Raw genomic sequence first — 24,646 nt, 5'->3', positions numbered from 1 at the left:
ATATCTACTATGTAACTATGTCACGTTATAACTATGTAACTAGGTCACTCTATAACTATGTCACTATACACTGTATGTTAGTCCCAGTTGCAGATAATATCACTCACAAACACTGGCCTCCCCCCGAGGCAGGTCGGATCGCGTTGGTTCTCAGTTGTAGCCGGCACAAACATTTACTGATGCTAAGAAGTAACAGAACAGAGACTTACACGGCTGCTCACACGGAGACACGTCTGGGCCACGGCCCAGTTACTCCGTGTCCGCCTGACTCTGGATAGAGGCCACCTTTTTGTTCCGCCGGATGAGGGCCCGCCGTTTTCTGCACGCGGGAAATAAGTCTGGTTTACTGCTTCAGTATGTGCTGATTCCCAGTGCCTAGGAATCCACAATACACCTATTGCAGCACAATGTGTGTGTGTGTCAGAGATACACATAGTGCAGCACAATGTGTGTGTCAGAGATACACCTAGTGCAGCACAATGTGTGTGTGTCAGAGATACACCTAGTGCAGCACAGTGTGTGTGTGTCATAGATACACATAGTGCAGCACAATGTGTGTGTCAGAGATACACCTAGTGCAGCACAATGTGTGTGTGTCAGAGATACACCTAGTGCAGCACAGTGTGTGTGTGTCAGAGATACACCTATTGCAGCACAATGTGTGTGTGTCAGAGATACACCTATTGCAGCACAGTGTGTGTGTCAGAGATACGCCTAGTGCAGCACAGTGTGTGTGTGTCAGAGATACACCTAGTGCAACAAAGTGTGTGTGTCAGTTATTCCTATGACAGCACAGTGTGTGTGTGTGTGTTGGTTATTCCTATTGCAGCACAATGTGTGTGTGTCAGAGATACACCTATTGCAGCACAGTGTGTGTGTGTGTGTGTGTGTGTGTGTGTGTGTTTGTGTGTGTGTGTGTCCGAGATACACCTAGTGCAGCACAGTGTGTGTGTGTCAGAGATACACCTATTGCAGCACAGTGTGTGTGTGTGTGTGTGTGTGTGTGTGTGTGTGTGTGTGTGTGTGTGTGTGTGTGTGTGTGTGTGTGTGTGTGTGTGTGTGTCAGAGATACACCTAGTGCAGCACAGTGTGTGTGTGTCAGAGATACACCTATTGCAGCACAATGTGTGTGTGTCAGAGATACACCTATTGCAGCACAATGTGTGTGTCAGTTATTCCTATGACAGCACAGTGTGTGTGTTGGTTATTCCTATTGCAGCACAATGTGTGTGTGTGTGTGTCAGAGATACACCTATTGCAGCACAATGTGTGTGTGTCAGAGATACACCTATTGCAGCACAATGTGTGTGTGTCAGAGATACACCTAGTGCAGCACAATGTGTGTGTGTCAGAAATACACCTAGTGCAGCACAATGTGTGTGTGTCAGAGATACACCTATTGCAGCAGTGTGTGTGTGTGTGTGTGTCAGAGATGCACCTAGTGCAGCACAGTGTGTGTGTCAGTTATTCCTATGACAGCACAGTGTGTGTGTTGGTTATTCCTATTGCAGCACAATGTGTGTGTGTGTGTGTCAGAGATACACCTATTGCAGCACAATGTGTGTGTGTCAGAGATACACCTATTGCAGCACAATGTGTGTGTGTCAGAGATACACCTAGTGCAGCACAATGTGTGTGTGTCAGAAATACACCTAGTGCAGCACAATGTGTGTGTGTCAGAGATACACCTATTGCAGCAGTGTGTGTGTGTGTGTGTGTCAGAGATACACCTAGTGCAGCACAATGTGTGTGTGTGTCAGAGATACACCTAGTGCAGCACAGTGTGTGTGTCAGAGATACACCTATTGCAGCACAATGTGTGTGTGTCAGAGATACACCTAGTGCAGCACAGTGTGTGTGTCAGAGATACACCTATTGCAGCACAATGTGTGTGTCAGTTATTCTTATGACAGCACAGTGTGTGAGTGTTGGGCTCCCATAGGAACAGATTGCATGTCACTAGATGTCACAAATGGCTAAAAAGTATTATTATGCACAGAGTCACCTTCTGTCCCCACGTGGACATTGCACAATAAGTGAGACAGAGGCGCAGGCGGGGATCGAACCCGGGATGTCCTGCTTACGAGTACCTGCTAGTACCACTGCGCCACTGTGTAACGCCTATACACACCGCCACTGCGCCACTGTGTAACGCCTATATATACCGCCACGGCGCAATATGGAGTAACAGTGCATCAATAATAAATACCTTTGTCCAACCTTCATCAGGACAACTGGCTGCATTTTATTTGTTTGTAAAAAAAAAAAATGATTAAAGGGACGAATTCCCCTGATTCCTATATACTCAGACACATAAATATATATATATACTCCTATATACATACATATATATACTCCTATATACATAAATATATATACTCCTATATACATAAATATATATATATACTCCTATATACATAAATATATATATAATGCTATGTACATAAATATATATACTCCTATATACATAAATATATATATACTCCTATATACATAAATATATATATATATACTCCTATATACATAAATATATATATAATGCTATGTACATAAATATATATACTCCTATATACATAAATATATACATAATGCTATGTACATAAATATATATACTCCTATATACATAAATATATATATAATGCTATGTACATAAATATATATACTCCTATATACATAAATATATATATACTCAGACACATAAATATATATATACTCCTATATACATAAATATATATATACTCAGGCACATAAATATATATATATAATGCTATATACATACATATATATACTCCTACTCCTATATACATAAATATATATATAATGCTATACTGTATACATATATATACATAAATGTATATATAACACAGAATGAGGAGATAAAACATTGCTGGATTAGGCACGGGCGGGGATCGAACCCGCGGTCTTCGGTTTACGAGACCGACGCCTTACCACTTGGCCACCGCGCCGCTGTCCTTCAGGCTGTTTCACAGGGAGACAGGGTGTAGGAGTGCAGGAGAGTGCAGCGGAGTGCAGGGGAGTGCAGGAAGGGGCAGGAGAGTACAGCGGAGTGCAGGAAGGGGCAGGAGAGTGCAGGAGAGTACAGCGGAGTGCAGGAAGGGGCAGGAGAGTACAGGAGAGTACAGCGGAGTGCAGAAAGGGACAGGAGAGTGCAGGAAGATGCAGGAGAGTGCAGGAAAGTGCAGGGGAGGAGAGTGAATGAGAGTGCAGGAGAGTGTGTTGCCCCGCACACAGGCCAGGATAGCCCCGGGCTCTTCGATGTATATATATATATATAGTATTGAGTACATTGCATGTGATAATCCCCGCATACTGCAGCCTCTCTGTGCGTACTTATATCAGGAAGCCCCGGGACACTACTGGTTGTCATTCAGCGAGTGTCCGCAGGGTGGCAGCAGAGAGCAGCACTGCACTGTGTTCATTGAAGCAAAACAGCAAGATAGCAGCCCCTCTGCTCACCCCATAATCTATCTACCTGCCTACTGTATCTCTCATATACCTGCCTACTGTATCTCTCATATACCTGCCTACTGTATCTATCATACACCTGCCTACTGTATCTATCATACACATGCCTACTGTATCTATCATACACCTGCCTACTGTATCTATCATATACCTGCCTACTGTATCTATCATATACCTGCCTACTGTATCTATCATATACCTGCCTACTGTATCTATCATATACCTGCCTACTGTATCTATCATATACCTGCCTACTGTATCTATCATATACCTACCTACTGTATCTATCATATACCTGCCTACTGTATCTATCATATACCTGCCTACTGTATCTCTCATATACCTGCCTACTGTATCTATCATACACCTGCCTACTGTATCTATCATACACATGCCTAATGTATCTATCATACACCTGCCTACTGTATCTATCATATACCTGCCTACTGTATCTATCATATACCTGCCTACTGTATCTATCATATACCTGCCTACTGTATCTATCATATACCTGCCTACTGTATCTATCATATACCTGCCTACTGTATCTATCATATACCTACCTACTGTATCTATCATATACCTGCCTACTGTATCTATCATATACCTGCCTACTGTATCTCTCATATACCTGCCTACTGTATCTATCATACACCTGCCTACTGTATCTATCATACACCTGCCTACTGTATCTATCATACACCTGCCTACTGTATCTATCATATACCTGCCTACTGTATCTATCATACACCTGCCTACTGTATCTATCATACACCTGCCTACTGTATCTATCATATACCTGCCTACTGTATCTATCATATACCTATCTACTGTATCTATCATACACCTGCCTACTGTATCTATCATATACCTGCCTACTGTATCTATCATATACCTGCCTACTGTATCTATCATACACCTGCCTACTGTATCTATCATACACCTGCCTACTGTATCTATCATATACCTGCCTACTGTATCTATCATATACCTGCCTACTGTATCTATCATATACCTGCCTACTGTATCTATCATATACCTGCCTACTGTATCTATCATATACCTGCCTACTGTATCTATCATATACCTGCCTACTGTATCTATCATATACCTGCCTACTGTATCTATCATATACCTGCCTACTGTATCTATCATATACCTGCCTACTGTATCTATCATATACCTGCCTACTGTATCTATCATATACCTGCCTACTGTATCTATCATATACCTGCCTACTGTATCTATCATACACCTACCTACTGTATCTATCATATACCTGCCTACTGTATCTATCATATACCTGCCTACTGTATCTATCATATACCTGCCTACTGTATCTATCATATACCTGCCTACTGTATCTATCATATACCTGCCTACTGTATCTATCATATACCTACCTACTGTATCTATCATATACCTGCCTACTGTATCTATCATACACCTACCTACTGTATCTATCATATACCTGCCTACTGTATCTATCATATACCTGCCTACTGTATCTATCATACACCTACCTACTGTATCTATCATATACCTGCCTACTGTATCTATCATATACCTGCCTACTGTATCTATCATATACCTTTCTGTCTGTCAGTCTATAATCTGGGGAGGGGGGTTTGGGGGGGCGCAGCGCCACAAGTTTGCGCATCTCTGAATTTTCTAATCTACAGTATTATCGTCCGTCTATCACCTGTCATTCAGGAGTGGCCACGGGGTGGCAGCAGAGAACAGCAGTGCACTGTGTTCATTGGAGTAAAACAGCAAGATAGCAGCCCCACTGCTCACCCCATAATCTATCTACCTGCCTACTGTATCTCTCATATACCTGCCTACTGTATCTATCATATACCTGCCTACTGTATCTATCATATACCTGCCTACTGTATCTATCATATACCTGCCTACTGTATCTATCATATACCTGCCTACTGTATCTATCATATACCTGCCTACTGTATCTATCATATACCTGCCTACTGTATCTATCATATACCTGCCTACTGTATCTATCATATACCTGCCTACTGTATCTATCATATACCTGCCTACTGTATCTATCATATACCTGCCTACTGTATCTATCATATACCTGCCTACTGTATCTATCATATACCTGCCTACTGTATCTATCATATACCTGCCTACTGTATCTATCATATACCTGCCTACTGTATCTATCATATACCTGCCTACTGTATCTATCATATACCTGCCTACTGTATCTATCATATACCTGCCTACTGTATCTATCATATACCTGCCTACTGTATCTATCATATACCTACCTACTGTATCTATCATATACCTGCCTACTGTATCTATCATATACCTGCCTGTCTATCTATCTATCTATCTATCTATCTATCTATCTATCTATCTATCTATCTATCTATCTATCTATCTATCTATCTATCTATCTATCACCTGTCTATCTATAATCGTCTATCTATCTATCTATCTATCTATCTATCTATCTATCTATCTATCTATCTATCTATCACCTGTCTATCTATAATCGTCTATCTGTCTGCGTATTTATCGATCTATCGATCTACCTGTGTACGCAATGTCTTGTATATAATGTATACCCTGTTCATTTACGTAACTGTACCTGTAACCATGTATTATTTGTTTTACTCTGTGCCCAGAACATACTTGAAAACGAGAGGTAACTCTCAATGTATTACTTCCTGGTAAAATATTTTATAAATAAATAAAATAAACCTAATGTTTCCTATACATTTTTTTGCCCAGCTACCTGGGGCTGCCCCTTTAACTCTTTGGTTGCCGGAGGAACCAGTGGTCAAACTGAAAAATATTCTAAATTTATTGGATATTGGGGCAACACTCTATGTAATATTTATATTACAAGTAAATTGAAACCGTAAAACTGTATCAATGAAAGAAGCAATCCATGCAATATCCTACTTGTGTGTTTTGAAATAAATCAGTTGTGTAGTATTAGATACTTACAAAAAAAATGTTCAATTTAATGGCATTTCTAATGAGCTTTTATATACCGAACATCCTTTGATTTCTATAGCGGGCTTTAGCCCACCTCCCCAGCAGTGCAAGATCTTTGCAACACTTTCCTGTTTGATCATTTGTTGCCAATGTTCCCAGCAGATTGAGCTGCAAACTGTAACAATAGATAATGTTACCATAGTAATATAAGAATACATTGTAGCTGCTGAGTTACACTGACTGAAGGATGGGTTGAAGCTGAAAGGCGGCCATTTAGTGAACGCTGGGAAGCCGGATATTTGCCGATCGATCACGGGAGAACGAATCGATCGGCAGCTTTGGTAATTAGTTTTCAATAAAGGTAATCAAAGGCCGCGTATATTAAAACAAAAAAAGATTTAAAAAAAAAAATGAAAGTGCCACTTCCACACCGTGGCAAGCACGTTTTGTAAATAGAAAGTGGTGGTATTTATAAACTACTTGTACAGCAATAAAATGAATGAACGTGTGAAAGACTCGGCCAATTACTCGTGCAGAAAAAGCGAATGGTTTATTCACATGGTTCTCATTACAGCAATTTTTAGGAATTCACACCATTAATAAAAAAATAGCACAAAGGAAATACACGTACACGGCAGCAATAACGAATCGCGATCTGAATTAACGACAAACTCGTTCTGCAACGGTGACTCCACGATGTGGACTCCGACGCGACATTGCTAACCATTCATTTAAAAGAAAATCGTTAACAGTATGAAAAATAACCTTTTTGGCCCCGTTTTAGTCCATAGTACGTTGATTTATAACATTCCATGTAGAATAAAATCCTGCTACGGTGAACCTCTCTGCGAGGCGTCGCCGGCGGCGGCAAAGGGGGTTACAAAAATAAGAATATATTAAAAAGTTCTAAAATGCTCAATCGTAGGGAAATTAACTAATTTGGGGTGATGAATAATTCGTTTCATGAGTAGGACTGGATTTTCTTTGCTTTTTTTTTTGGTCGGGGAAATGTATTTTTGCCTTGAAGGGAATGTGATGTTTTTATGATCTATTATTAAGGAAAAAGATATTTATTAACGGGCTTTGATTTCGCCTTTTTTTTGTCTCAGAACAGCAGTTGGAAGGATTTCGCCTTTAAAAAAATCAGTGCTGAAAAATAAAAAGCTCATTCAAACCTTGTTGTTAAAAAATCACAAGAAAGCAAAAAATTCAGTCCACCAAAGGGTGCTAACCGCTAGCACGCTGTTACTCCCATTCATAGCACCGTTTTGTGGACATGCGCCTGCCTTTACTTTGGGGTTTTTTTCGCTGCAAGGTTTGCGTCTTTTATTATTTTTTTTAATGTTCTCCTTCACTTTGAAGCAATTTTTTTTTCCGCTTTCGCTTTGTTCAATAGGAAAAAAAAATAGGTGATATTTTTTCCCGAACTCGCAAAAAGATAAATTTGTGAGGAAACGCCGTTTTCGCAGCCGAATTTGAATTTCGGCGAAAAGTTTGCCATTGACTAGATGGGACAACCGCCCAAGACTCACTTTGCCGCTGTTTCAATCAAACGTTCAAAGAAGTCTGAAAAAACGTGTGAAAATATCACTTACTTTAGGCTCCAAAATGTTCCAAATTCGCTGACGCGCATGAAAAATCCTCACGTCTCGAACGCGGAGTAATTTGGAAAATGAGTCTCCGAACGTCAGTTTATTAAGTTGCATGGAAGCAAGAGACAGTTCCGGAAGATTTAAGTACAAATTATAACGGGATATTTATCAATCTCGCCATCGTCGTCCGACTGGTTTTATTTGGAGTTTTGGCTATATTTATTTTTGGATATTTCTGCAGAAACTTGACGCTTTTCCAAAAACTGCACTTGACCAATTTATTGAATTCCGTTTTTCAAATCACAGCTTTTTTCAACGTACAGGCAGTCCTCGTTTTACAACGAATGGCTTATCCAACGCTATGCAACGCATACCTATGTTCATTTTTACACCGCCAAAATTATTTATTTATTTATTTATAAAATATTTTACCAGGAAGTAATACATTGAGAGTTACCTCTCGTTTTCATGTATGTCCTGGGCACAGAGTAAAACAAATAATACATGGTTACAAATACAGTTACATAAATGAACAAGGTATACATTTATATACAAGACATTGCATGCACAGTTAAAGAAAATATATATTATGAGCGTATGAAACAGTTACAGACCAGATTAAAGTGTGAGACAGCCTTAGATTTGAAAGAACTTAAGCTGGTGGTGGATATGAGAGTCTCTGGTAGGTTGTTCCAGTTTTGGGGTGCACGGAAGGAGAAGGAGGAACGTCCGGATACTTTGTTGAGTCTTGGGACCATGAATAGTCTTTTGGAGTCTGATCTCAGGTGATAGGTACTGCATGTGGTAGGGGTGAGGAGCTTGTTCAGGTAGCTGGGTAGCTTGCCCAGAAAGTATTTGAGGGTGAGACAGGAAAGGTGAACTTTGCGCCTAGACTCTAGTGATGACCAATCTAGTTCTTTGAGCATTTCGCAGTGATGTGTGTTGTAGTTGCATTGGAGAACAAAACGACAAATTGAATTGTAGAGGGTGTCAAGTTTGCTAAGGTGGGTTTGAGGAGCCGAGCCATATACTATGTCTCCATAGTCAATAATTGGCATTAGCATCTGCTGTGCAATACGCTTTCTGACCAGGAGACTTAGGGAGGATTTGTTCCTGTAAAGTACCCCTAGTTTGGCATAGGTCTTGGTTGTCAGGGTATCAATGTGCATCCCGAATGTTAAGTGGGAGTCAAACCATAAGCCCAGGTATTTAAAACTAGTGACAGGTGTTAGGGTGGTTTTAGCGTTGGTTCTAATCAGGAGCTCAGTCACTGGAAGCTTTACAAATTTAGTCTTGGTCCCAAATACCATTGTTACAGTCTTGTCAGTGTTTAAAAACAGTTTGTTTTGGGAAATCCAGTTTTCGAGTCTCAAAAAGTCAGACTGAAGTATGTGTTGAAGGTCAGAGAGGCTATGGCTGTGTGCATACAGGATTGTGTCATCTGCATACATGTGTATTGAGGCTTCCTTACAAGCTGTGGGAAGATCATTAATGAACACTGAGAAGAGTAGGGGCCCCAGAACAGAGCCTTGCGGGACACCACAGGTGATATCCAGGGGGTTGGAGTTAGAGCCTGAGATGGACACATGTTGGGATCTTCCTGATAGGTAGGACTGAAACCAGTTTAAAGCATGTTTCCCTATTCCAGAGCTCTGGAGTTTGTTAAGCAGGATAGCATGATCAACTGTGTCAAAAGCCTTTGCAAAATCTAGGAATACTGCACCAGTGAGTTGTCCCCGTTCCATTCCACACTGGATTTCATTGCAAACTTTTAGCAGGGTAGTTACGGTGGAGTGTTTGGGACGAAACCCAGACTGGAATTGGCTAGGGAAATTTGTCTTCGTGTAGAAATCGCTTAATTGGGAGTGGACACATTTTTCCATAACTTTGGATAGAATTGGGAGAAGTGAGATTGGCCTGTAGTTTGAGACAGTGTTTTTGTCCCCACTTTTGAAGATTGGGACAACTCTGGCAGTTTTCCAGGTCTTAGGGATATGGCCTGCAGACAGGATAGAGTTGACTATGGACGCAATTGGTTTGGCAATGGCTGGGGCACCAAGTCGTAGGAACCTAGATTGTAGTAAGTCGGGTCTACATTGGCTGCTTAGTTTTAGTTTGAGGAGCGCTTGTGTAATCTCCTCTTCAGATACTGGGCTAAATTGAAAATTGTGGGCAGTGTTGGGAGGGGGTGGGACTATAGGGGTACTCCCAGGATGAGATTCAGGTTTGGGGTTTGTGCTGCGTTTCGCTAATAAGTTAGTGGCACACCCCACAAAGTAATCATTGAATGCATTTGCAATGTCAGTGGGGTTTGTCAGAGTAATATCCCCCTTAGTGATATTACTTGGTTGTTGATGGTTAGGAGGCTGGAATATATTGTTGATAACCTTCCAGAAGTTAGCTGGGTTTGATGTATTCTGGAGGAGATTGTCAGAGTAATATTGTGCTTTTGCATGCCTTGTTTGCCTTGTGCACACGTTCCGCAGGCATCTGTAGTGATTGAGATCCTTGGTAGTGCCAGTTACTTTGTAGCTTTTCCACAAGGCATCCCTGAACTGGTAGAGTGCTATAAGGTCAGGTGTAACCCATGGAAGGTGGGCCCCCCGTACCCTTATTTTGCGTAGTGGAGCATGGGTATCGCAGAGTTTTAAGAACTCGGATTGGAAATAGTCGAGCGCAGAATCGGGGTCGGGAATTAAATCGATTCTGTGCCATGGGCAGTTGGTAAGGTCAGCCAGAAACTGTTGTGGGTTAAAGTTTTTAAATGTTCTAGTGAGGAGAACTTTGGGGCTTGAATGGGGCGGTTTAATTTTCCTTACACAGTATACTATTGCATGGTCACTGAAAATGTCAGGAAGGATGCCAGAGGATTGGATTCTGCTGGGGTTTGAGGAGAGAATCCAGTCTAGCAAGGAATGGTTATGCGACTTCAGGTTTATTCGTGTGGGTTGGGAAATGAGTTGCGATAGGTTAAGTGACTTGAGTTGTATCTGGATTTTGTGGTTTTTAGGGTCAAGCCAATTGAAGTTGAAATCCCCAAGAACTAGCAGCTCACTCTTCTCATTCAGAGAGGAAATGGAGGCAAGAAATTGGGTGATATCAGTCAAGGATTGTAGAAGGGCTTTAGGGGGGCGGTAGATGCCAGCAAGCAAGATGGGCTTAGAAAAGGGGAGGCAGATTTTGCCAACTAGAGTTTCAAAAGAGGGTGGACTTGGTGGGCAATGTAGCAGTGTAAATTGTAAGGTGTCTGCAATATAAAATAACACCCCTCCTCCTCTCTTTGACCTATCTCTCCTAAAAATGGAGTATCCCTGAATGGCGATATTTGCATCAGGGGTTTTAGAGGATAGCCATGTTTCTGTAAGAACGATGGCTTTGGGTTTATGCATAAGGCACCATGCCCTTAGTTCGTCTAGTTTGGGCAGCAGGCTCCGGATGTTTATATGGGCGACAGATAGCCCTTTTTGGAATTTAAAGGTGGAATTCTCAGGGGCATGGGACAGAGTTGAAATGGGAGGACCTGGGTTAGTTTCAATATCACCTGCTAGAGAGAGTAATAGTATGAGTAGAAATTTGGGTAGTTGTTTGCAAGTTGTAAATTTGTGGTGTTTTCCATTAGAGTGAGCAGTGGTTGGTGTGCTGGTTTTTAGAGTTCTCCACCAACATTCAGTAGATAGTGCAAGGCTTTTGAGTAGTCCAGGGTGTATGGTGATGTTGGGTGCGGGCCAGGATGGAGGAGTTTGTAGTGGATAGAGGGAGTAGCATCTCCATGAGGCCAGGAGAAAGAAAAAAGTTAGAAGACATAGCAGGTTCATGATGCCAGAGGTAGGCAGTGTTGCATGGAGCTGTTATGAGCAGAGTGAGTGTGTGCAGACTAAACAGCAGGGGTGAACCTGTACCTTGTCATGTGTTTTGCTGCATTGCAATGCTAGGGTCACGTCAGGGTTTCAGTGTTTTGTGCAGTCAGTTTTGGGAGAGGCTGCAGTGAAAGAAGTTGTAAAGGCTTATCCAACTCTCTTAGGATGCTTTGCAACGTTATTTATGTGTATATAATATATATATACTATATTATAATATATATTATACTATATAATATATTATATATATATATAATACAGTATATGCACTATATAATTTATGTGTGTGCTGCATATCTTATTGTCTGCGTAAAATATTTGGTGTATTTTAGCATTAAAAATGCCTTCAGGAACGGAACCTTTCATGTAAACAGTGTTCCTATGGGAAAACGTGTTTCACTTTACAACGTTTCGCTATCCAACGCCATTTTGAGTGACGCATTGTGTCGGATAACCGAGGACTGCCTGTATAAACATGTTCTTTACAGCAGGATATACACATTATAGGAACGATGAAGCTATTACTGAATATATACCTGCTCACGAAATGAACCTGTAGTTGTTAAAAGGTTAAAAGTGAGCGTTGTTCTGTGTAGAGGAAATTCTCCTGCAAACTGGTAAATGTAGATTTCCTTCTTAAGCCACGCCCGGCCTTTACAAGTAGCCGAATTTTAGGGTAAAATTCACCTTCGCAGCGAAAACGGCATTTCTTCACATTTTCAAATATTTGCCCGTTTATTGGAGTTCAAAAAAAAAAATGTCATTTTTTTTTTTTTAATATTCGAACACGGTAAAACTGGAGAAAATGAAAACCTGGGCAAAAGAAGAAAAAAAATTGGCGAAAATTGGAGAATATTCTACATTTTGGGTAAAACGAAAAGGATATTTAAAAAAAAAAACTATAAAATATTTGAATATTCAACAAAATAAAGGAAAAAAATGTCAAATGAAAATTTCAGACTTTTGACTTTTTTCTCCCCAGAAATTTTTTTTAAATGAAAAAACAAAACAAAACCTGTACATAGAATTTCGACACTTTCGCTATTTTTTTCTTTCCCTGCACCGAACGAGTTAACCCCCCACCCGAAAAAAAACAAATGATTAAAGAACTCGCACCGACAATAAACCAGAGGCGACACTTTTCCGTTCATCACAAATGACCTGCTGCACTAAAGGCTCGAAGGTTTGCATTTTTTCACGGGGATGTCTTCTGCACAAAAGAAAGAATTGTCATTACACCCAAACATGCCTGAAGTGATGCCCCTAATTAACCAGAATAAGTTAATTGGTGACGTTTCCCCCAACACCAGAAAAATTATATTGGGGTTTTTTTTCTTTCTTTTCTTCAGCTGTGGCACAAATAGAATACACATCTCTAATTTTATTTACACATTTACAGTCTGTGATGAATGCCGACATTATGGAGAAAAAAAAAACCCTATAAAAATGAGATGCGAAGCGGTACATTCTGAACGACGGGTGAGGAAGGCACACGGACTGCAGATGAAATTCATGCACGGTATATACGTTCAGACTGCAACACAGCAAAACTAACGTCATGTATATATATATATATATGTATATATATATAGTCCTACATACATTATTATCGGCAGAGCTGGGCGAATGTTTTGTTGTCGTCGCGGATCTGGATCCGCTTCGCATCAGCCGGTTACTTAAATCTGCGGATTTCAAAGAATCCGTCTCAAAAAGCGCGATTCGCCTTCACCGGATTTTTTTTTTTTTAACTGGCAAATCGAATCTGTGGATTCCCCCAATCCGCGCGGCGGATTTTAAGAAGCCAGTCCGTGAATTGCGGGATCCGTGGATTGGAGTCTTCAAATCCTCCAGTGGATTTGCGGGATCCACGGATTGGATTCTTAAATCCACCAAGCCGGTTGTTATCCAATAACGCTTTTTGGATTCATCCGCCCCGGGATTGACGCGGTAACAATCCGCGTACGAATTTCACACCGCGGATTTTGAATGGAAAGCTCGGGGGAAATTCCGCGAAAACGGATTTTGGAGAGCTTCGCCCCTCTCTAGGTATCAGTATTTAAACATACTGAGGTTGTACTATATACGACCCCTATATACACTGGCAAAAGGATTTACAAAAGTGCTACAGCGGAATCTATTTCTCAAAGGCTGCAGAGCAACAAAAATAATTGTCTTTTCAAGCGGCGGGCGCATCACGCGAGTGGTTCAGCCAATCACGGCAAACCAGCTCCGTGACGTCATAGCCACACCCCCGCCATCGCCTCCAACACTACGCGCACAGATGGCGCGTGCTACCGCAGCAAGAGCTCGCACTGTCGCAAGCAAGCGGCGTGTATGAGCTCGGCCTTACATACATCTTATGCCGTTTATTGCCCTCGCTTAGCCGCTTCGAGCCTCCGACAAATGTCTCCCACCTGGATGCTTCCTTCACATTAAGGGAGAGACAGAGTTAAGTTTATTCTGCTACACGTCCAGCTTCCTAAAATACATTTTTCTCAGCAATCAGCGCCAGAATTATATTTGACTATTTACAATCTGACTAGTGTTTTAATTTTTAACGTTGTTTTTTTTTATTCCATTTAAATAATGTCTTACGGGTTATTAAAGGAAAAAAAAAATCTAGGTATTTTACAAAAAAAAACCGCTTTTTGTTGTCTTTTTTTCTACCGTCAGGTATCAAATTGTACACCGTTAACGCGTCGTCCACTCTGCTACTTAGATTGCAAGCTCTGCGGGGCCGAATCTCTTGTCACTCCTGTGCTTTTTCTGCCTCTTACGCTGTGAACAGGATTGATTTTAATTTCCATGATTAATACATGTTTGCATCTCAGAGTGTGTGTGTGTGTGTGTGTATGTGTGTGTGTGTGTGTGTATGTGTGTGTGTGTGTGTGTGTGTGTGTGTGTATGTGTGTGTGTGTGTGTATGTGTGTGTGTGTGTGTGTGTGTGTGTGTTGACCTATATAACATTATCTCGTAACTCATTGGTGCTCAACTCCAGGTCCTTAAGTCCCTCCCCCCCCCCACCAGGTCAGGTTTTCACCTCTGATTGAGCCACCTGCGCTGAAGCAGGGACTGATTGAGCCACCTGTGCTGAAGCAGGGATATCCTGAAAACCTGATCTGTCGGGGGCTGGAGTTGAGGAGTGTAACCACAATTTACATTCGATTAGCTGGAGCTGCCAATCCGATCACCGACTGGTCCAACGAACTAACAACTGCGGACTTTGTAGCGGTAGAGTCATCTTCTAAATCCATTCCTTCCTTCCAGTTATATCCTCGTGGGGTACAGCACGGAGAGGACTGCGGGGGGGGGGCTCTCGACGGTGCCAGACAGAGCGAATATCGACGCGTTCCACAGTTCACAGGACAACGATTCGCCCCGAGCAACAAAATGCCGCCGAGAGCGGAAATATATAAAACTATATTTATAAATACTTCACAGTAGTCAAGAGATCCAGAGTTGCCCGTATAGAAATATTAGGCGGCGGGGTGGGGGGGGGGGGGAGATGGGGGCTATTAATTTTTGATCTCCAGTATAGAAGGGTCGTGGTCCAGGATGGCCAGGATAATCTTGTCCATGTACTGCCGCAAACGGTAGTTAATTTCTTCCTGCTCTTTCAGGGCTTCCATGAGCTGAAAGCAAAAGAAGAGAGTTTAACATTAGCAATGCAATATCCCGACGGGCGAGTGCAATGTTCTGCAGGCGGGCGGCAGGGGGTCTCAATCTCAGTCCTCAAAGGCCACCACCAGGCCAGCTTGTATGGCTTCAGCACAGGTGGCTCAATCAGTCCCTGCTTCAGCACAGGTGGCTCAACTTTTGACTGAGCCTCGGATTGAGCCACCTGTGCTGAAGCTGGGACATCCCTACTACCTGACTTGTTGGGGGCTCTTGAGGACTGGAATCGGCCCACCCCTGGTTTAAGCAGATAGCTTTTATGGATATCCCTGCTTCAGCACAGGCGGCTTAATCGGTGGCTCAGCCAAAGACTGAGCCGCCAATGCTGAAGCGGAGAGTGAGCTGTGCGAGTTGCTGGGTGCCTTGCGTACCTCGTCCCGCGATGCCGAGTCGATCTCAGCAGCCAGAGACTGGGCCTTAGTCTGGGTGGAGAAGAGGTTCTTCGCCTCGTACAGGCTCAGGCTGAGAATTTGACCGTTCAGGTCGTCATTCTGGTCTCGAAGTTTCTGGTTATCCTGCGGGAGATATCTCAGTCAGGCCACAGCGGGATTTATTCAATGTGCTGTTCCTGTAGTACTTCCCCCCCCCCCCTCCGCCCACCACCTCCCCCCCGGCAGGTGGAAGGGTGCACGGCCGGCTGACCCCTGCAGCTGGCGCCTGACCGGGTCGGTCCCCTTCCTTTGCCAGGCTTGCTCTCGCCACACGCCGAAAGAACGTGTCACTGTCCCACCCCACTCAGAACCGCCCCACACTCAACAACCCGTAATCTCACTCAACACTTCAGTCCTGGGTCTCGGGAAAGCTTCAGGTGGGCCCAGCCCCCTTTAAACATGCGTAGTAGATTACTTTGACGCCCATGCTATCCTCTGATCGGCCCTGACCCTCTGGAGACTCCAGAAAGGCCGGATTGTGCCGCCCGAAGACACAAGAGACCATTACCATTTTCATCCGTCTCATTTCCTGCTCCAGTTCCAGCTCTCTCGCCTTAGCGTTGAACTCGCTCATACTGGAGGACGAGCTCCTTCCTCTGCCGGGCCGCTCACAATCTAATTTGAAGAGCTGCAGGTGCTCGAGCTCCTTCCGCAAATCTTCAATAAGCTGAAAACAAAGAGCGAATCTTCAGATTCAGCATTCCCTGTCTTTCTGTGCGTTCGGTCAGCTGTTTCCATCTTGTTTCATTCAAACGCTTCCCAAATCTATCTCCTTCTAAGGCCGCGCATATAGTGCCGGTGACAGCGACCGAAAACACATGCATTGCCGCCGCCGCGTGCGCTTATAGTGCGCGCAACGGCGACAATGCGACGGAGCGACGTCGCGAAAACTGTTAGCCGGCAAAATTAGATTTTTCAAGGGCTGTCGCCTCATGTAACGGCCCTTGAACCAATCAAATGTCCGGAAACCCACGACGGCGCCCGGCGAAATATAACTTTCGCCTGTGGCGACGGGTGACGTCACCCATCGTGTCGCCGTCACTATACGCGCGGCCTGAGCTTTTGAAAGTGGGTTTCCCTATACAAGTATTGGGATGCTGATCATATAATTAACTGAGTTCTTACAGCTTCTAATAGGAAAAGGACTAGAATTCGCTGTGAAACTTGCAGTTTTGTGTATTCTCGAATATTCGCACATTTTTGTCGAGCTCAACAACATTTGCGAAGGGAATTTTTCGAAAATTAGTGAATTTTCGCCAATTTGAAAAACCATTTTACAAAATGTTGGCACCCTATATATGTAAACAACAAGCGACAGGGAAACCCAATGCTCTACATCCAATATGACAAAAATACACAGTAAAATACTTATATGTTCTCTTAAAAAAGGGGTCATTTAGTTTAACCCTTTTGGCGAAAGCATCGTAAGCCTGCAAGACACGTCAAGGCAGACCCAGTTTGCAGGTCCTAACACTACCAGATAAAATACTAATATACCTCTATTAGAATTAAAATTCTCATGTACCTCTATTATGAGGGAGAAAGACCAACATTGGATCTATATCCAGTAGAATGAAAAAGACCTGCTGACTTGGGAAGTGGAGAGGGGGCGAGCTTAAACCCTGGGAAGGAGGAGCCACCAACCCCCAACAGCTGAGAGCAGCTGAAAATAAGTTAACAAACAACACAAATATATAAATGTGTTCTATTTTAGTCGTGCTAATTCTTTCTTAGGTCGGAAGAGTCCAGATAAGATACAACCTGGAGATAAGGCAAGTGATAAGGTACCTTATGAACATTCCAAGGTGACCCAAGGTCACCGGAAATTGGGCTTCAAACGCAGTGTTCGTCTGACTATTTGTTGTATTGTGGAAATTAAATATTGACATCGTGCCGTAAGCACTTACCTCTTGCGTGGCATCCCTCTCTTTCTGAAAGTGCAGGCGGTTCTGTCTCAATTTATCCATCATCTTTTTGTACAGGTCCATCTCATCTTTAAGTCGCAGGCTGGTATCTTCCAATTTATCGGACATTCTCTGCCTTTCCTGCCACAAGACAACGGACGATACGATATCAAAACGGCGAGCCGGACCAAGTTAAAACACAATGTATTTCCGTGACGGATTCTCGCTGTGTATCCCGTTTGCACAAAATACTTACAAAAAAAAAAAAGGAATAATTACCTAGATTTAATGTTGTTTTTTCTTGAGTGACTGTCAAGTTGAATTTTCCAATCTGTATATTTGGATTTGTGTATAAACTTCTCTTCCCCCCACCCCCAAATATCAAAATAATAAAGTGGGTCAGGTGAAGCTTAACCCTTTGCCTGTCCACGACGAACGTTGTAAAGGTCGGCGCTCTAGAAGAGCTAGCAGAGACGCAGAATGTGATACACCTCATTATCTGTGCATCATGTAACTCCCCCCAAAAGTGCAAACTGGGGAGATACATAGAGTAGGAGCAGGGTGACACTACCCTAGTTTAGCTCCAGTATGTCCTTTATATAAAGACACCTCTGTTTACCTCATCTATTTTCTCTGTTTGTGATTTAGTCCGGGTGACTGTGGCTAACAGGTCCTCATTTTCTTCTTCCAGTTCTTCAATCCTGGAAATCAAATGCAAGATGACATTAATCTCAAGAAGGACAGTCCAACGCTCACCAGCGGAGACGCATAAGCGGTAGCAATTGCACAGAGACGCCTGTGAACACCGCTGAGATACCTGGGAAACAAAGCTTTTTGCATATGTGTTACAGTTTTTGCATATTTAAATTGGCTTCTATCCCAGGTATCTCAGACGGGGCCAATAGTATCTCTCCACCTGTTGTAAAGATGAGGGTAGATTCTACGTTGGCGAAATTTGTCAATTTCGTCGGGAATGTCACATTTGGATTCGACTTGTTAATTTCCCCTGAAGATTTCGGACTAAAAAAGTTCTAGCAAACGTTTTAAAACATTTTTTTGCGAATTTCTTTGAATGTTTGCGTGGAGCACAGGCGACGTAAATTTGGGCAAGTTTGTACATGTCTGAGGTTACAATTAAATCATTGCCCTGCAGACAGTCTGCCGTGGAAATTATATATCACAACCGTACAGAGCTTGGGGAAATCTTATGTCGAGCACAGAATTACCATTTCAATACTGCATATAAAAAATAAATTACATCCATTAAACCAGTGTTTTTCAACAGGGGTTCCTAGGAACTGTTGGGTTCCCCGGGCACCCATAAAGGGTTCATTCCAATTTTCAGGATATTTGAAGATTGTACCAAATACAGAATAATTTAAAATGCATTTGATCTCAGACGCGCTATTAGCGAGGGTTGGGGTTCCTTACAATGCATCTGATCTCAGATGCGCTATTAGAGAGGGTTGGGGTTCCTTACAATGCATCTGATCTCAGACGCGCTATTAGAGAGGGTTGGGGTTCCTTACAATGCATCTGGAATGAGACGCGCTATTAGCGAGGGTTGGGGTTTCTTACAATGCATCTGATCTCAGACACCCTATTAGAGAGGATTGGGGTTCCTTACAATGCATCTGATCTCAGACGCGTTATTAGAGAGGGTTGGGGTTCCTTACAATGCATCTGATCTCAGACGCGCTATTAGAGAGGGTTGGGGTTCCTTACAATGCATCTGATCTCAGACACCCTATTAGAGAGGATCGGGGTTCCTTACAATGTACCTGATCTCAGACGCGCTATTAGAGAGGGTTGGGGTTCTGCAGAATTTCACAATATAATTATAGGGATCCTTAACAAAAAAAAGTCGCAAACCTCTGCATTAAACATTACCTTGTATTCAAGAGTTCAATCTCAGTGCTTTTTTCTTTCTCAATTTTACTGTACGTCTCTCTGTGCCTTTTTAATTCGTCGTCCAACACTTGCTCTGACCTGGTCTCCTGGTCTTTTAGGAGCTCCTCCAATTCATGTACTCTACGAAAACAGCACACGGTGAAGGCTATTCTGTACAGTAAGGTTTGTTCCCCCCGCTCACTGTTTTTTGAATTTTACTGTACGTTTTATTCATAAAGAAACAGAGCAAACACCTAACATGAACACGAGACTTCAAAAAGCCTCATCAGAAAAGCTCAGGATAAGACAGGTTCTCTGATAGTATCTCTGAAGTCTGTATGGAAAAGCGTGCTGCCGGTCGGGGTGGACACATGAGAATAAGCAGCAGGAGTGGCCACGTGAACACTCTACTGCAGGCTTTTGGGCCTGTAAATAAACTCAAATACTGCTTAGAAAAAACAAAATTAAAATAAGGTTGCTAATCTGTTTTGAAGGGCAGCACCCTGAGCTCACGTACAAGAGTGTAAGTAACTGCACCCTGAAACCGTTTCAGCACCAGAGACGCCTGTAACGCATTGCAAGCGACTGTCCACTAGTGGCTTTAGTTAAACATTTAAGGGCAAAGCTAAAAGCAGGATCATTCACTTTGAAATAAGGTGCCACATACCATATTACGGTTATAGAGAAGCTCACTGACTCCTAAAAACCTGTCTAAACTGAGCCTTCCAGAAATTTGGTAGCTTTATCTATGTGACTGGCCTTCCATGCGTCTGGCCGTCCGCGCGTCTGTCTGGCAGTCCGCACGTCTGTCTGGCAGTCCGCGCGTCTGTCTGGCAGTCCGCGCGTCTGTCTGGCAGTCCGCGCGTCTGTCTGGCAGTCCGCGCGTCTGTCTGGCAGTCCATACATTTGGCAGTTCGCGCGTCCGCCCGCCTGTATGAAATCGCTGTATCCGTGCGGTCTTTCTTACCTGTGCACCAGCTGGGTGTTCTCGTGCTTCAGTTTGCTCTTCACATCCCCGTTGGTTAGGTTATCATTCTCTAGCTCCGTCACCTTCTTTTCTAAAAAGGTCACCTGTAACACGGGGAGTTGTCACAAATTGTACCGGTAAAGCCGCGTGTTCTGTTACTGCGCAGGAAATGGCCTGTTTATTCAATGTATTACAGGACCTGCGCGCCAGAGGCCGTTATACTGTACAAGGTTTTCTGGGGGGTGATCGGGCTGACTGCTCCCCCGGGAGTGGGGTCCTGTCCACCTGCCGTTTCCGACATCTGGGCGCCAGTCGCAACCAGAAGTGCCAGAGGTCAGGTGACATACTCGTGATGCTGGACCTTGGCACTGAACGGGTTACTGCCATTCATATCGATGACAGTTACTACGTAACCGCGGTTTGGTTCCCTTTGGCGGTTAGTGAATTCCGGCCAAAGTGTCCCCTGAAAACACACACAGACACACACATACACACAGACACGCACATACACACAGACACGCACATACACACACATACACGCACATACACACAGACACGCACATACACACAGACACGCACATACACACACATACACGCACAGACACGCACATACACGCACAGACACGCACATACACGCACAGACACGCACATACACACAGACACGCACATACACACAGAAACACACATACACACAGACACGCACATACACGCACAGACACGCACATACACACAGACACGCACATACACACAGACACACACATACACACAGACACACACATACACACATACACACAGACACGCACATACACACAGACACGCACATACACGCACATACACATACACACAGACACGCACATACACACAGACACACACATACACACATACACACAGACACGCACATACACACAGACACGCACATACACCCAGACACGCACATACACACACCCAGACACGCACATACACGCACATACACACAGACACGCACATACACACAGACACGCACATACACACAGACACGCACATACACAGACACGCACATACACAGACACGCACATACACACAGACACACACATACACACAGGCACGCACATACACACAGACACGCACATACACACAGACACGCACATACACACAGACACGCACATACACACAGACACGCACATACACACAGACACGCACAGACACGCACAGACACACACACACAGACACGCACGCACATACACACAGACATGCACGCACATACACACAGACACGCACGTACACACAGACACGCACGTACACACAGACACGCACGTACACACAGACACGCACATACACACAGACACGCACATACACACAGACACGCACACACACAGACACGCACATACACAAAGACATGCACATACACACAGACACGCACATACACACAAACACGCACATACACACAGACACGCACACACACAGACACACAGACACGCACATACACACAGACACGTACATACACACAGACACGCACACACACACGCACATACACACAGACACGCACAGACACGCACGTACATACACACAGACACGCACGCACATACACACAGACACGCACATACACACAGACACGCACATACACACAGACACGCACATACACACAGACACGCACATACACACAGACACGCACATACACACAGACACGCACAAACACACAGACACGCACAAACACACACGCACGCACATACACACAGGCACGCACATACACACAGACACGCACACACACAGACACACAGACACGCACATACACACAGACACGTACATACACACAGACACGCACACAGACACGCACATACACACAGACACGCACAGACACGCACGTACATACACACAGACACGCACGCACATACACACAGACACGCACATACACACAGACACGCACATACACACAGACACGCACATACACACAGACACGCACAAACACACAGACACGCACAGACACGCACGTACATACACACAGACACGCACGCACATACACACAGACACGCACATACACACACGCACGCACATACACACAGGCACGCACATACACACAGACACGCACATACACGCACATACACACAGGCACGCACATACACACAGACACGCACATACACACAGACACGCACATACACACAGACACGCACATACACACACATACACGCACAGACACGCACATACACGCACAGACACGCACATACACACAGACACGCACATACACACAGAAACACACATACACACAGACACGCACATACACACAGAAACACACATACACACAGACACGCACATACACGCACAGACACGCACATACACACAGACACGCACATACACACAGACACGCACATACACACAGACACACACATAAACACAGACACACACATACACACATACACACAGACACGCACATACACACAGACACGCACATACACGCACATACACGCACATACACACAGACACGCACATACACACAGACACGCACATACACACAGACACACACATACACACAGACACGCACATACACACAGACACGCACATACACCCAGACACGCACATACACACACCCAGACACGCACAGACACGCACATACACACAGACACGCACATACACACAGACACGCACATACACACAGACACGCACATACACAGACACGCACATACACAGACACGCACATACACACAGACACACACATACACACAGGCACGCACATACACACAGACACGCACATACACACAGACACGCACATACACACAGACACGCACATACACACAGACACGCACATACACACAGACACGCACAGACACGCACAGACACACACACACAGACACGCACGCACATACACACAGACATGCACGCACATACACACAGACACGCACGTACACACAGACACGCACGTACACACAGACACGCACGTACACACAGACACGCACATACACACAGACACGCACATACACACAGACACGCACACACACAGACACGCACATACACAAAGACATGCACATACACACAGACACGCACATACACACAAACACGCACATACACACAGACACGCACACACACAGACACACAGACACGCACATACACACAGACACGTACATACACACAGACACGCACACACACACGCACATACACACAGACACGCACAGACACGCACGTACATACACACAGACACGCACGCACATACACACAGACACGCACATACACACAGACACGCACATACACACAGACACGCACATACACACACATACACACAGACACGCACATACACACAGACACGCACAAACACACAGACACGCACAAACACACACGCACGCACATACACACAGGCACGCACATACACACAGACACGCACACACACAGACACACAGACACGCACATACACACAGACACGTACATACACACAGACACGCACACACACACGCACATACACACAGACACGCACAGACACGCACGTACATACACACAGACACGCACGCACATACACACAGACACGCACATACACACAGACACGCACATACACACAGACACGCACATACACACAGACACGCACATACACACAGACACGCACAAACACACAGACACGCACAGACACGCACGTACATACACACAGACACGCACGCACATACACACAGACACGCACATACACACACGCACGCACATACACACAGGCACGCACATACACACAGACACGCACATACACGCACATACACACAGGCACGCACATACACACAGACACGCACATACACACAGACACGCACATACACACACATACACGCACAGACACGTACATACACACAGACACGCACACACACACGCACATACACACAGACACGCACAGACACGCATGTACATACACACAGACACGCACGCA

General features: G+C 44.1%; 1 protein-coding gene and 1 non-coding gene across 3 annotated transcripts in view; both read right to left on the bottom strand.

The window, feature by feature from the left end:
• Positions 1–2,894: 2,894 nt before the first annotated feature.
• On the bottom strand, positions 2,895–2,966 carry TRNAT-CGU (transfer RNA threonine (anticodon CGU)). Its single transcript has one exon. It is a non-coding gene; the product is annotated as a tRNA-Thr (tRNA).
• A 10,634-nt stretch (positions 2,967–13,600) lies between these two features.
• Positions 13,601–24,646, bottom strand: part of RAB11FIP4 (RAB11 family interacting protein 4) — a 111,845-nt gene continuing 100,799 nt past the window's right edge. For both annotated transcript variants that reach the window (XM_075579898.1, XM_075579899.1), the window contains 7 exons: positions 20,779–20,882; positions 19,812–19,952; positions 18,541–18,622; positions 17,925–18,062; positions 16,526–16,684; positions 15,958–16,101; positions 13,601–15,543 (listed from right to left, as the gene is read on the bottom strand). In XM_075579898.1, coding sequence (XP_075436013.1) covers positions 15,427–15,543; positions 15,958–16,101; positions 16,526–16,684; positions 17,925–18,062; positions 18,541–18,622; positions 19,812–19,952; positions 20,779–20,882 — 885 coding nt within the window. In that variant the 3' untranslated portion in view covers positions 13,601–15,426. The remainder of the gene's footprint in view (positions 15,544–15,957; positions 16,102–16,525; positions 16,685–17,924; positions 18,063–18,540; positions 18,623–19,811; positions 19,953–20,778; positions 20,883–24,646) is intronic.

This window comes from Ascaphus truei, chromosome 22 (assembly GCF_040206685.1).
Source record: "Ascaphus truei isolate aAscTru1 chromosome 22, aAscTru1.hap1, whole genome shotgun sequence".
Taxonomy (NCBI): Eukaryota; Metazoa; Chordata; class Amphibia; order Anura; family Ascaphidae; genus Ascaphus; species Ascaphus truei.
Note: the sequence above shows the minus strand (reverse complement) of the source record. Positions and strands in the feature narration are given on the sequence as shown.